This window comes from Phalacrocorax carbo, chromosome 20 (assembly GCF_963921805.1).
Source record: "Phalacrocorax carbo chromosome 20, bPhaCar2.1, whole genome shotgun sequence".
Taxonomy (NCBI): domain Eukaryota; kingdom Metazoa; phylum Chordata; class Aves; order Suliformes; family Phalacrocoracidae; genus Phalacrocorax; species Phalacrocorax carbo.
This window is the reverse complement of record NC_087532.1, coordinates 3,081,394-3,096,073: the sequence shown is the minus strand read 5'-3', so window position 1 is coordinate 3,096,073 and position 14,680 is coordinate 3,081,394. Positions and strand designations below refer to the sequence as shown.

Here is a 14,680-nt window from a genome sequence, read left to right as displayed (position 1 = left end):
TTGATGCATCTTCCGCTGTCGTCTTTGCCTGTAGCAACTTACTAATGAAGAGAATCTGAGGAAGCAGGAAGAATCTGTGCAGAAGCAGGAAGCCATGAGGCGTGGTAAGCTCGTAATTTATCTTTAGCTAGTGACGGAGCGGGTGGGCAGATGAATCCTCTGTACTGGTCTTTGACTCCATGTCCATATCGGTTGATGCTCCATTAGAGCCATGTGTTAACGTCATATTGGCAAGTAACAGGTAAATCCCAGTAGTACTAGAACTGAAAATTGCTTCCAAGACTAGTTTTTAGAGGGCTGCACTCCTAAATGTCTGCTCTGTTGTACTTGGATTGCCCAGTGAACTGTCAGCATCTCCTGATCTGCAGCTGAAATTCTGCTGTTATACTGATACAATCTAAAATAGAATCAGTTTTGAGGCAGGAAGAGAAATAAGATAGCTTCTGGGAGGAACGGTTGAATCTGTGTCACCTAGTCTCCATTCACTGTTTCGTGTAGAAAATGAAAGCTGAGAAATTAAGTTTTCATCTAAAACTTGCTTTGTTTCTTTTCGTTGTTGCGGAATCACCAGAATCACTGGGTTTGCAGAACTCCAGTGGGACTCCACTGGGGCACACGGCTTAGAAGTGTGGGGCAATTTGTGTATGACCAGATGGGATCAGAAGGCTGGTTTGTGCCATACACAGATGTGAACTGCTATGTTGTCCACTCCTTGCTGCCATCTAGTGTACTGTCAGTGTTTGTCGGTGTCTTTGGGGGGAGTGTGGTAGCATACGACATAGCAACCATATAACAGCTCAATGGTGAAACCCTGTAGGAGAGGGTGGTCTTACTCTTGTAGTACCCACCTACTCGTAGGCACTAAGATGTGAATGTCAAGGGAGCCCATCCAGCGTTCAGGTATCAAGATGGGTATCGGGTATCAAGTGGCTGGGTGGTCCAGTCAGGATTTCTTGCAGTGTCACGGGAGATAGTGGGTGCTGGCTATGCGGTCCTCCTCTCATCTCCTGGGTTGTTCTTAGGTTTCTCATTCATTCTCCGTTCACATGAATCTTGTCTTTCGCGATTCTGTGTGTCTAAAGTAACAGAGCTTCCAAAATCCTATTTGGGACAGCATTTTACAGGCAACTCCGTGTTGCTTCTCTCCCTTACAGGCAGTGTGCGTTACTCTGTGTGTAGTTACTTGCCCAGTGTTGTCCTTCATTGTCAGTAGCGTGTCACCCTTCCTACCTGAAATCACATTGATGAACAGCAGCAGTGCCTGGCACTGTGGTTTTTCCCTCTCTGTTGCTTTATCCCTCATTGTCTAGCCTGTGTCTGGCTAGAGTTTGCCCTGAACAATATTTGTGGTGATGAACTTCCAGAACTGAAGCATGATTACTGTCTTGCAGCGTGCCATCTGGAGAAGCCCACCTATTTGGTGTGTGAACCCCCTGAGCACAGAAGGAAAATTCCTTGTCTGTCTTCTGTAATATTCTACTGGTTGGCTGCCTTTTGGGGGAGGGTGGGAGGAAATTCAGGTCTTGAGGTCTGCTGCTATGGGACCACACAGCTGCTAGGAAGCAATGCATCTCTTTCACCTGCCTGCTGCCTGGGATTAAGCCAGCCCAAAAGATTGTCCTTTTCTCTTTTTTTTTTAGCAACTATAGAGCGAGAGATGGAGCTGCGGCATAAGAATGAAATGCTGCGTGTCGAGGCAGAGGCGAGAGCCCGTGCTAAGGCTGAGCGGGAGAATGCAGACATCATTCGGGAACAGATCCGCTTAAAAGCTGCTGAACATCGCCAAACAGTATTAGAGTCCCTCAAGTATGTGCAAGCCAGGAGAAGGGCCCGGGTTGATTGCTGCTTTTGCAGATTGCTCCCATCGTGTAGGAAGCCTTGCTGTTTATTCCTCTAAGCTGTGAGGAATATCAGAAGTTAGTTTGTACACTCTTGTACTCTGAACATTGTCATCGAATGTGAACCAAAGAGACTATTTATAGAATTGTAAATTTTAGGCAATTTTTCTAACAGATTACTTCAAGCCTTATTCGCTAAGATTTGAGACTCAGTTACTCTGAAAACTCTCTAAGTTCTCTCAGTTTCTGAACATATTCCATAAAAGTTCAAAGCGGTCTATCTCCAAAGGGACAGGCATTTAGATTTGTAATTTGTTAATTTTAGGTCCTTTGAGATTCTGAATTGAAAATGCTTTAGAATTAAATACTTTCTATTCCAGTTCAGCACCAATAATGTATTAAAGAAAGAAATTGATATCATCTTAATGCCAAATGCTTTTTCTGGATTTAATCCCAGATCAGGTATAGATATCAGATGATTATAAATGTGTTTGCTATGTTTGTTCATGTTGCAGTTCCCAGGTGACCCCTCAATTAGCTTTGCCTGGTTCTGAAGATAGTTATAAAGTTGTCTTGTAAATTGTTTCAATCCAGTTTTTTAAATCCCTTTCTCTTCTCCTGCTTGCCTTGCTGTTTGCTTACCACAGGACAGCTGGGATGATCTTTGGGGAAGGATTCCGTGCTTTTGTAACAGACTGGGATAAAGTTACGGCCACGGTAAGATTGTGACATGTATTGATAACTTCCAGAGAAGTCTGTAAATGTGTTAAACTCCTTGCTCTGATATATTGATAAACTAAACCATGGCGGGAATTTGCTCACTTGGTGCTCTCTGCAGTCCTTGGCTAAGGTGATGGTGTGCTTCAGATTTTTATTCAAATTAATTCTTGTCTTCTCTGTAAAGATAATTCGTTTCTCATTGGTCAAAAAGTTCTGGTTTTGATTGAAAGGCAGGTAACTGTCGTGTCCTTGGAGGCACCATCACCTTTACAAACATGTTTCCTGAAGTTTCCCAGCTATTGCAAGTAATAGATGCAGATTCTGTGGCAAAAAAAGATGAGTCTTTCACAGACTGGGTTTTTTTTCACAGATCGTTCTAGAATTTGCTGTCTCTTGTGTATGTAGGGGAGTAGGGCTTTTATCAAAGAGCCAATTAGAGATAACTGCAGGTTTTTTTCTTTGAGATCTTGAATAAGATTTTTGCGTTTGACTAGGCTCTGAGCTGACAAGTTCTCATTCAGCTTTTTAGTGATTGATGTTCATTGTACTTTCATGACGCATGAGTATCTATAAGTGTTTATAGGTGAACAGAGCATTATGAAATGTTTAACACTGCTGTTACAGGACTTCTTTGCCAGTGGTGGTTTTTTGGGAACGGACCTAATCCCCGTTTCCCCTCAGCCCCGATGTCTTTTGTTTGTTTGCAGTTAAACTACAAACTGGACAAGTCTTTTTAGGAATATTAGCAAAGTATATTGGAAATGTGGAATAGTTGATCTGGTGGACACAAAAGGGGTTTGTTCCCTCTAAACCAGTGGTCTCAATTTTTTTGATCGTGTACCCCTTACAGTAAAGAATTCTGAGAACAGTCTCCCAGGAAATAGTAGGAAATGCATCATGAAAGTTTCTGGTTTCAAATTCTATTACGTTTTTAATGGCCCTAAAAATGACCATTAAAAATTTAATAACGCTTTAATTAAGGGTTTGAAATTTTAAGTCCCCAGAGACAAGTTCTTCGGTATTCCCCATTCACATGCATCCTGTCTCTGAGCTGCAATTTCTTCCTACCAAGTTAGCTGCCAAGAACTTGCCTGCGACCCTCATACCAGGCGGGTAGCAGACTGTTAGCTCTCTGTGATCACAGAGTCTGAGGGTACCATTTTCACCTCAAAGCAGTACTCCTCGCCTCTGGAACTTCAAACCTTGCATAACATGATCTAAAACTGGCTTTGCTGCTTATCTCACAACTTTATATCTAATTTTCATGTAGCTTAGGGAGTGTTTGGAGAACTGTTATGTGTGCTAAATAAGTTGTTTAAAAGCTGGACCAATGTCTTTTCACAGGACAAAAGAGTGTGGCAGTGGCTTCTTAGGGACATAGAGTTGTTTCCCAGTGTGCTACTTAAAACTTTACAGTGAAAATATATTTTTAGTAGCGTGGCTTGTTAAAGTGGACACTTTGCTTTAAGTCAGTTACCACCATCTGCTCCACCCTCCAGTTTGATACACAGAGGCTGATACAAAAGGCACTTTGCCTGAGCACACTGGGGAGCACAAGACATGCTTTTAGTGGATCCTTTTGTACCTGGGACACCTGCAAGTATGCTGAGCCCTTTGCAGATGAGTGCTTGATGCTTTTAGCTGCATATTCTCTTGGCCCAGATAAGTTTCCTGCGTTATGGTCATTTTTGCTTCTGACAAGGTGTTGTCTTGTGAATTTGGGACGTTTAGCTTAAAAAGTAGTGTATTTTTGGAAAGGAGGTAACACAGTTGGAACTCATATTTTTTGTTGCTTTGAAAAATGGCTGTAAGGTAAGAATTAGCCACTTATTTTAGGGTTCCTCTGAACTAGCCCTGGATTTTCACCTCTTCCTGCCTGCTCTAAGGGCAGTTCTTTTCCTACCTCTTCCCATCCAAGCAGAACCCCAAAGGTTCTGCTCAAAGTTCTTTGGATTTGTTGGGTTTTTTAGTGGAATTCACTTTACTTATCAGTCAGAGATTCATCCCTTTGCTAGATACCTCATGATAAACAGGCACTGTAATCAGCCTGATTTGTGGAGTTGGCATAGTAATTGGGTGGTTCTGTGAAGGTGACAGTTGAGTAATTTTCCTATTTTGATGCATAGCTGTTAGTCTTAAAGCTGTGTTTCTCTGTGTCTTGTAACATGAACATCAGTGAAGTCCAGAAGTCTGAAATACTTACCTCTGCCTGGATGGATCTGATGTATCAACCTGTAACTTCGCTTAGTCCTGGAAGTTGCTAAAGCAGGTGGTGTAAGAGTGCATGAGATCGTTTGTAATGGTACCTTGCTTTGAAAGGGAGGCTGCTAAAAAAGCAGAGTCTCTTTTGTGTCCTAACGTCCCTGTAAACTGAGATGGATCAGGTGTGGAGATCGTCTTAGTGTTTGCATCCTGGAACTTACAGTTCTGAACTGTTCATGTTTCCATCCAAAGCAAAGGTGATGTCATACGCTTAAGCAGAGTGAAACTGAACAGATGGTGTCTCATGGTTTATTAAACAATGCCATCCTTGTTGTCGTTGAGGCTTTTGACCTTGTTCTGTACTTGTAATAAAAGTCTGCTTCCTTTAAAAGCTTGCTCTGTTGTCTATCTGGGCTTGCTCTGATACGAATTACTGGCATCTAGCTGTAAGCTGAACACAGCTGATTACTTGCACTCAGAACTGCGCGGAACAGTTGGCTTCTTCCCAAACACCTCTCAGGTTAAAAGTAATGCCCCTCGTTCCCTTGTATTTTCAGGTGAATAGGACTTCTGGTAAATCAACTGACTTGCTTGCATATGCACAAACAGATGGAACCGGAGGCTTATGTTTGTGCACCTTAAGTAAAGTTTTAAAATAACTTTTTAATAAAACTTTTATCAGTGCTATCCATCTCTGAGAATTAAGGAAACAATCCTATATATGCTAAAGATTTCTGTAAAGTCTTGCTTTCAAATCCTGTCCTGAAACGTTATTCTTAGCAAACTCCTGGAGAGTCTTTAGCATTGTCAGCACAGCTCCTTGTCTAGTCTGACAGCTAGCTATGGTGGAAAAAGCTGCCTGCAGGGCTCTTGGTTTAACATGAGCCAACGTAGTGCTGAACTGAGCGGCAACCGTAAACCACAGTGAAGTCTGGAGTCTTTCTGTTTCGCTGGCAAATTGATGGGAATGTCTCATGTTCTGGGGTTGCTGAAAGAACAGCCTCTAATGTGGTGATGGTAATTCTCACGGTGGTTTTGGCTTTGAAGCTCCTCTTGAGTACCTGTTTTCCTGACGTGTTGGGTTCTGGCTAGTCCTTTTTGTTCCCTACTGTGTACCGCCTTGGTAGCAGCGACGGTTCAGATGTTTGTCTTGGCATCTTTAATTTGACATACATGGTGAGTGGTAGTCTGGCAGACAGCACCTGGCTGATGGCTTATTCTTAACTGCCTGCACAGAATACCTGGGAAAAAACCCAAACCGTACCACTTTTCCAGTGTGCTTTTGTTCATAACACTGGAAGCTAAAGCTTCAGCATTGTGGGAGATACTGTTTTCTCATAGCAGGCTTATACCAGCGGTTTGTAGCAAACCCTGATGGCTTTGTCTTAATACATACTCTACTTAGTTAGAAGTCTGAAAAGCCGCACATGTTTTGAGCAGGGAGTACACGCTTCTGGATGCACGACTATATGCATTACTTGTGCTTCCTCTGCCTTTCACACCGCAAGATGCAAGAGCACTAAATACCCTCTGAACAGGGAGCGAGACCTTGACTGTCTGAACAGGGATAAAACACTGTACAAAGAAAAACCCCATATTTGCCAGCATTTGTCCTGAATCTTAATTCCCCACCCCAGGGCATGCTGCACACAATAGCATTGCCTTACCAGGTGTTTTTCCTAACCCTTCCCCCCCCTTTTTTTTTTTTTCGCAGGTGGCAGGCCTAACCCTGCTGGCGGTGGGTGTTTACTCTGCCAAGAATGCCACGGCAGTAGCAGGGCGATATATAGAAGCACGTTTGGGTAAACCTTCCCTGGTGAGAGAAACTTCACGCATTACTGTGCTGGAGGCACTGAAGCATCCTATCAAGGTAAAGTTTAGCTTTGTTTTTGTGTTGCACTCAGCCATGAGGATGCAAAACTCCTTTTGCAGCTCTGTGTTAGGCAGGGAGCTGTCAATGGGTCTGTGAATAAACATACTACTAGAGATAGCATAGGTGGGCTGAGCTTATTGTCATTTCATGTGACCTTCTTGTCCAGGTACATTGTCAAAACTTTTGTTGATTTCTATGTGTCAGTAACTGAATTTGTCCTCTCTAGGTTGGTAAGCGTCTTACCAGCAAGGCTCAGGATGCCCTTGAAGGAGTTGTTCTCAGTGTGAGTACTATATTTTGCTATCCTGGTCTGTGAAGGATGACTTTAGACTCTAAATAAGAATGGCTGTTGCTTTACACTCACTTCAAAAGCTGTAATTCCAGTAACTCTGGAGACATTGCACCCTTGGGGCACTGAGACCATAAATAAGCTCCTGTGTTCAGTGTGATATGCATTAAGCACTCTGTTAACCTTTTTTCCTCTGTGCAGAGTAGTAGGAAGTCTTCATTCAGTCCTTGCCCTGCTGCAGTTTTTCTCTGTAGCCACTGTGTTAATATACAGAGTTCCACTTGTTATTGAGCCTGGATCTGCTCGTAGGCCAAAAAGGTGAAGCAGCATGTGCATTTGACTGTCTTGTGAATGGTTCTTCACTTGCTAATTAGAGCTGCTTCTGTATATTTGCTTCTGAATTTGATTCCTGGATATCAGGCAAATTTAAGTGCTTCTTGAAGCTGCTGAGAGAAAATGGTCCTGCAGGAATAGCTTTCTCCCAGTATCTCTACAAATGCAGTAATAAGTATGAATATGAATGTTTATGACTTACATGAAAGAATTAGTACTGCAAAGCGTCACTTACGTTTTGACGTATCCCTCCCAGCATATCCAACAGGAGGTGAATATTTAGGTGTTATCAGTTCTTACAGTAGTCACTGCACTGCTCCCTGCACTGCTGCTTTTTCTTGTAAAAAAATTGTAGCCAAGTGGACAGAACTTGACGTTGAGTAAGTCCTGTCACAGAAGGGGAAATGACCCTGGTGTGATGTAATAAGCAGCTAAAGTTAAGGCTTAAAAGCTTGACACTGTATGAGTGCTGCCTACTTCTTGCTGGTACTGATCTGTGAAGCTGGTGGATGCAGGTCTCTTGGTACTTTCTGTTCCTTAAGTTTAACCCTTTTCTTGCAGCCACAGTTAGAAGCACGTGTGAGAGATATTGCCATAGCAACAAGAAATACAAAAAAGAACAAAAGCCTGTACAGGAATATCCTTATGTACGGTCCCCCTGGCACTGGAAAGACGCTCTTTGCCAAGGTAAAACCCTGCCAAGATTCTGACAACCTTCGTGTTGCTGGGTGCTCTGAAAACCTCAGGGTCTAAGCACCCTCCCTAGCCTGAAATCTATTGCTGAGGTATTGCATAACATTGTGTTCTTGTGTCTCTGCTGGGAAGGGAGGAAAGGGCAACCACCCTGCTTCAACTCTAAATTAGTACAGTCACTTGGATTCTAGTGCTAAGCGTAGGCAGAAGAGCCCTTCCATCTGGAAAAGGCACTTGGCAACTGTGACTTGTGAAATCGCAACACCAGCCTGGCAGCTCGTTTCCACCGCTGTTAATTTTATGCACTTGTCTAAATAGGGTCTTTCCTGCTGTCACTTACTAATCCCAGAGCAGAGATAGGTATGGCTTCACTGTATATATGTGCTACCAGGATGGTTTTTGCATGGATGTGAGTCAGGATTTGATTTTTGACTTGCTCGTCAGTGCTTGTCCACTAGATCTGAGGTTTCATATCCTTGTTTAACAGTGTTAACAGATAACAAGTTAACAGATTTGACATGCTGATGCAAGCTGAATTATTCTTCTCTATCAATACATTAACCCCATATCCCACCAGTTTTTTGCTGCCTGCTCTGACACTATGCCACCTAGTTCAGATTTCTAAAGCCAGCAGAGAGGGACAGGTCTTGGAAATGGCAACAGCAGCATAAGGAGAAGAAGGGAGAAGTGTAAGAGTTGAGAGAAGCAATTGGCAGTGGAGGTAGAAGTTTAATAAACAGTCTAGAAGTTGCCTTTTAACACTCTTCCCCAATAGCAGAGGATCTCCAAGGGGATGTGGTGGTAGCACTAAAAGATTGGAGTGCGTCAGAAGGAAGATAGGCATAAGGGTGAGGAAAGGCCTGAGCACATTGGACCTGTATGCTCTAGAGAGGAGAGAATACTGTGCTGGGAAGCTGACTGTCTTCTGAGCTGTGACTTTTGCACTTGGGTTAATGTCAGTGACAATACAGATTGCTATTACTGCTGTTCCAAAAAGGCAGCATGTCACAGTGTGGTGGCCTTCTCTGACTCTTGCAGGGCAAAGACTTACATGGGTCTGTGGTGGTAAGTAGTAATGCTGTGTGACAGGGTTCTTAAGACAGATGCAAATACATTTGGATGCAACTGTCAAAGCTTCTAGCTTTGTTGAACTGATAAAAACCACTAAACATTAGTAGCAGGAACTAAGTGGTTTTAATGGGCAGAGCAAAGATTTTTTTCCAGCCTCCTGCTGCCCAGGAGACAATTGGTTGGATTCAGCTAAGCATGATTTGCTGGGGTTGCTGATCTAATTGGGTTGACTTGTTCATTTGTAACCTTCAGATGACTTTCCTTTACTCAGCAGAACTGGATCGCCAGGTCTGGGTCAGCTAATGGTACGTTAGCCCAGCCTGCTGCCTGTCACCACGGCAGGGCTCAGGTGGCGGCCGCTTTGTGAACTGCTTCCTAAAATGGAGAGGGGAGAGAGATCTTCCCATTTATTGGCTTAAAATCCTAGCAAAGCCTGTTCTTTCACATACAGGCATTTGTGGGCTAATTCACCACTGAGATGTTGCAGTGAGATGGAGAGCAGTTTTAAGCTGGGAGCTAAATTATTATGCTACCTAGTTCTTGGTAGACCTATTTGGGCTGAAGTAGAGGGAGGCTTTGCCAAGGCTGTAATTCTGCCCTGCAGTGACGTGACAGCCTAAGCAAACTTCGGTCAGTGCAAGCCATGGGCTCTTCTGATGCGCTTGGTTAGTGTTGGCTGCATCCTGTCAAACTTGCTTGGGATAGACTTGCATTTTCTGTCCTAGTGAAAAATCAGAGGATTTTTTTTAATATTACCTGCAGGCTTAAGGGAGGTCTTTGCAGCATGTCCCAGGAATTAAATCAAAACCCTTCACTTAGTAGCCACTAGACCAATGAGTTGTGGCAGGCTTTAAAACACAAAGGGAAAATTCTGTTATTTTGACTGAATACTCATTGGGTTCACTGACCATTTAATTCCAGGCTTTTATATTTTTTTAAAATTAATAAAATTTCATTTGAGTTGTATTAGTGAAGCATCTAGTAGAGACTATAATCCTGTTCTGCCGCACAGAGGAAGGAAGTTATAAACCAGACCGTGAAGAAAACAGTGGAAGAAATAAACAATGCACAAGTTAAAGATGAAGGTCTAAGAGCCCTCAGCAATGTCTTCTAGCATTAAAATTTTGTGCATTGCCATAAGACTAATCTTCTCTCTTCTGTTTCCATTCAGAGCAGTGCTAAAAGCTGCCCCTAAGTGACTAAAGAAGTACTCTCCTCTCTAAGAGCATACTTACCCTCTGCAAATAAGCATGCTGATAGGACTAAACTACTCATCTTCCGTGGACTTGCAGAGGAAGAGTGCTTATCTCACTGTTTTGTTTCCTTCCAGAAATTAGCTGTGCACTCCGGCATGGATTATGCCATCATGACGGGTGGCGATGTTGCCCCCATGGGGCGGGAAGGAGTTACTGCCATGCATAAACTCTTTGACTGGGCAAATACCAGCAGGAGAGGGTAAGTAGAGGTTCCTCTGAATCCTGAATTTGCTTTCTTGCTTGGAGAAACTCACTGCAACGATGTAGTTCAGACCCCTGATCTCTCTGTTACTGAATGATACTCTTGCACAGATGAGGTAACACTGACCAGGCGTAACATCTCCTAAAGTCTTCCTAGAATGGGTAAATTCTTGCTGTTTAGTAATATTTAAAAGGCTGAAAGCTTTTGCTCTTCTGCTCGCTCAAACCCTTCTTGCTTACTTCAGATTTTTCAGATCAGCTGTAGCTTGTCTCTCTGCTGATCCCACCAGGCAGGTGGAGAGAGATTGCCCAACTGAACACTGGGACACATGTCTTCCAGTGTGATTAGTTTTCTGTCCGTGGTTAGAAGGCTTAGCACAAATGGAGATGTAACCAGGTGTATACACTCTCTGGATATATGTTCCCTGTTGCAATTTCTCAGATTTTAGTCTCAGATAGTGTTTGGATCCAGCTTCTTGTTTACTTTTGAGTCTCAAGCAGAAATAGAAGAGGGTAAGGGGGAGACAGATGCTAAAGGCATTGATGTTAGGTGTAAAAGTCACAAGCTGCTGTGCTTTTTCAGTCACCTTTAAAAGCAAACTTTTATCCGCAGAAAAGCGTTCATGCTGAGGCTAAATCTTGACTCCCTGATTTTGTAAAAGTATGTAGTTAATATTTTCATACTAGTGTAAATGGATTTTTGCAGTCCAGAGGTAGCTAAGAAGTTGTTTGTCCAGCCAGGTTATTAAAATTCAATAGGGAACTTCCAGTGGGTGTCAGTTTGGGTTTGTTTGTGCTGTTTTGATTGCAGGTCTTTTGTAAATGTGGCTAACTGGTGATTTATGTGTTCTCTGATTGCTTTAGATGGACATTATCTTGCAGCGTCTGTTTTAATCCTTGCTGTATTCATCATCTAAATGTTTCTATATTTGCCCTTTAAAAAAAACCCAAAACTTGCAGAACAAATGTCCTAAGGATTTAAACTCTTGAAGCTTCTCCTACCCTGAGGACCTATAGAAGGAAAGGTATAAGAATTTAAGTGAGCGTAGGAAAAGAAGTTGGAAGAGGTGCAAGGATACTCAGCTAGATGAAGACTACTGGATGCTTCCACTAAAGAATTCTCTTTCACAGACCTGCCTAGGTCTGAGCTTATTCTCTCCTCTTATAAAAACTTCTGTGCATTTAGACTTTATACACTTGATCATGACTTTCATAAGAGGGCTATCTGAAAGGTTATGTGTGTCCATATACATCAGTATTCTAAGCTCCAGTGACCTTCGAGTATTTAAGCAGATGTATTGGGTTTGCTTGGCAAGGTTTTGGTAGCGGGGGGGCTAGAGGGGTGACTTCTGGAAGAAGCTGCTAGAAGCTTCCCCCGTGTCCAGTAGAGCCAATGCCAGCCGGCTCTGAGATGGACCCGCCGCTGGCCCAGGCCGAGCCCATCAGCGACGCTGGTAGCGCCTCTGGGATAACGTATTCAGGAAGGGAGGGGTGAAACCTGTGCAGCTACAGCCAGAGGGAGGAGTGAGAATATGTGAGAGGAGCAGCCCTGCAGACACCGAGGTCAGTGAAGGAGGGAAGGAGGTGCTCCAGGTGCCCGAGCAGAGATTCCTGTGAAGACCGCGCTGAGGCAGGCTGTGCCCCTGCAGCCCAGGGGGGCTAGCGGTGGAGCAGATATCCCCCTGCAGCCCGTGGGGACCCCACACCAGAGCAGGAGGATGCCCAGAGGAGGCTGTGACCCCGTGGGCAGCCCACGCTGGAGCAGGCTCCTGGCAGGACCCGTGAATCCATGGGGAGAGGAGCCCAGGCTGGGGCAGGTTTGCTGGCAGGACCTGTGACCCCGTGGGGGACCTGCGCTGCAGCAGCCTGTTCCTGAAGGGCTGCACCCCAAGTTGAGTCTGTTTTGCCCATGATGGTAGTTGGTGACTGATCTCTCCCTGTCCTTATCTCGACCCACGAGCTTTTCGTTATATTTTCTCTCCGCTGTCCAGCTGGGGCGGGTGCTTTGATGGGCACCAGATTTTATTCTGGATATCCAACAATGTTAGCTGTTAGTACTGTGTTGCCTTTATTAGCTGAAAGCCATTGTGATAGAAGACACTTCTCTGCAGAGACTGTAGCTGAGAATATTTGCAGAAAAAATTGAGTAAAAGATGTTAATAGGCTGTGAAATCCCTTGAAAGAAAGCTGGTTTTGAAGCTAGGCAAGAAGGTAATACAAGCTGTGACAGCTTTATGAGCAACTTGTTTCTGTTATTGATAAACATCTTTATACGCTTTGTCTCTTGGGAAGAGCGCTACCCTTGGGTTATAAGTGAATTTATTTTTGTGAATTATTAATTGAATTTATTAATTCACTTCTCCACAGGTAGTAAAACCATTAGTTATTGCTAGTGTGGGTTGGAAAGGAAAAAGCCAACAAAATTGTAGAATCATTAAGGTTGGAAAAGACCTCTAAGATCATCAATAGCAACAATAAAGCAAGTTGCAGGGGAGGAATCTGGTTTCAAGTTTTCAGCATGGTATAAGGAAGAAAAATGGCAGGATGATGCCATTGTCACCGAAATTTCTTGTATGATTGTGTACCTGTCCTGTACCCTTGCATGCGTTCCTCTAAATAGGAGGGAATGCTAAAATAAGCATTCTTACAAATACTTGGGGAGCCAGGTCTAAGTTCCAAAGATCATCTCCAACTTGGCAGTAACATACCAGCACTGCTAGATACAAGCCTGTTGCCAAACTATGCCCATGAAAACACCCACCTATGTTTCAAAATCTGGAGGAGGTTAAAGTCATGTGCCCGAGAATTGCTCTGTTCAGTCTGCTTCTGGACAGCAGGAAACAAAACTCCAGAGGCCTGGAGTCAGGTTTATGGCCTAAGGTGTCTTAAGCTAATGCCTCTTTCTTAACTGTTGAGATGGGCCAAGTGTATGCAATGGAAACGTTGCTGTAGCTTAGCTGAGAAATGAATTTGCTTGTGTAATCCTTTGGCTTTACAGCTGGTCTCAGTTATGGGTGCCTAGTAGAGGGACAGGAGAATCCTTGAGCCATTTGAGCCTCACTTACCTGTCTCCTATTACTGTGTAGCGCTTTCCTTTTACAGCCTCTTGCTATTTGTGGATGAAGCGGATGCATTTCTGCGGAAGAGGGCAACAGTAAGTACTTCCTCTGTCTAATCTGTATATGCTGCAGAGTTAGTCAGCCAACAACCTGATTAGCTAGCTTGAACAGGCAAAAGATTAAAACTGGCGAATGCTTTACTACTCACCTAATAAAGTGATGGAGAGACTAGAAATTAGTGTCTTACAGCTGAATGGAATGAGCAGCTCAAGATGGACTTGAGAATTCCTCCCTGCAAAAGATGGGTGGCATTATCTCTCTGGAGGTGACTGGGCAGTGGGAAAGAAAGAGGTGTATCTTGAGAACAAGAGAAGATTGTTCACACTGCAGAGTTGGTACCCTGCAGGGTTTGGTTTTTGTCCCAACAGATGTTTATCTTGGGAGGTTTTCATAACAGAACTGCTTTTCACTGCATTAACAAAGCTACACTAGTATCTTCCCCTGTACAAATGATTTATGTTTCCAAAGTAAGTCACTGTATTGTATGTACTGAATCTGAACCTGCTACTTGAACCCCAATGGTCTGTTTAAAGAGCCATCCCTAGAAGATTACTTTGAATGTGTAAGTGAATTCTTTGTTGTAGCTTATTTTCTTGTAAGTATCTTATTGGACTTCCCAGTTAAAAGTGTGTTCAGCAGGGAAAGCCACCTGGGCCAGTGCTTAGTGTTGGGTTTGAAATCAACAGAATCACTGAATGACAGTGGGTAAACATTTAATCTCTGCTGGAAGCTTTAACTCCTAACCTTTTTCCTGGGTATACAAACTGATCTCTGTTTTTCAAGGTATTACAGTGCTTTAGATTCTACTGTAATGCAAATGCTTGACAATAACAGAGCTCACTTTGTCAGTAATGCCATGTAAAGCTGTGACCTGTCTTAGGTCCCCAAGCAGTTGATGTTTCTTTGGGTTTCATATTTGCAGGAGAAAATCAGTGAAGATCTCAGAGCAACTTTAAATGCATTCCTGCACAGAACAGGACAGCACAGCAACAAGTAAGTATCCAGGTTCAGCCCTTACGTCAGCTGAGATTTCCCCAAATTGAGGAAAGTCTGTAAAGAGTATGTGGTGTGCAAGTAAAAGTTGG

General features: G+C 43.4%; 1 protein-coding gene across 1 annotated transcript in view; it reads left to right on the top strand.

Annotated features, from left to right (window-relative positions):
* The window catches only part of ATAD3A (ATPase family AAA domain containing 3A), a 30,742-nt gene that overhangs the window by 3,502 nt on the left and 12,560 nt on the right, over positions 1-14,680 (top strand). The window contains exons 5-13 of the mRNA XM_064470656.1: positions 35-104; positions 1,641-1,806; positions 2,486-2,555; positions 6,475-6,630; positions 6,860-6,916; positions 7,817-7,942; positions 10,350-10,474; positions 13,579-13,630; positions 14,518-14,588. Coding sequence (XP_064326726.1) covers positions 35-104; positions 1,641-1,806; positions 2,486-2,555; positions 6,475-6,630; positions 6,860-6,916; positions 7,817-7,942; positions 10,350-10,474; positions 13,579-13,630; positions 14,518-14,588 — 893 coding nt within the window. The remainder of the gene's footprint in view (positions 1-34; positions 105-1,640; positions 1,807-2,485; positions 2,556-6,474; positions 6,631-6,859; positions 6,917-7,816; positions 7,943-10,349; positions 10,475-13,578; positions 13,631-14,517; positions 14,589-14,680) is intronic.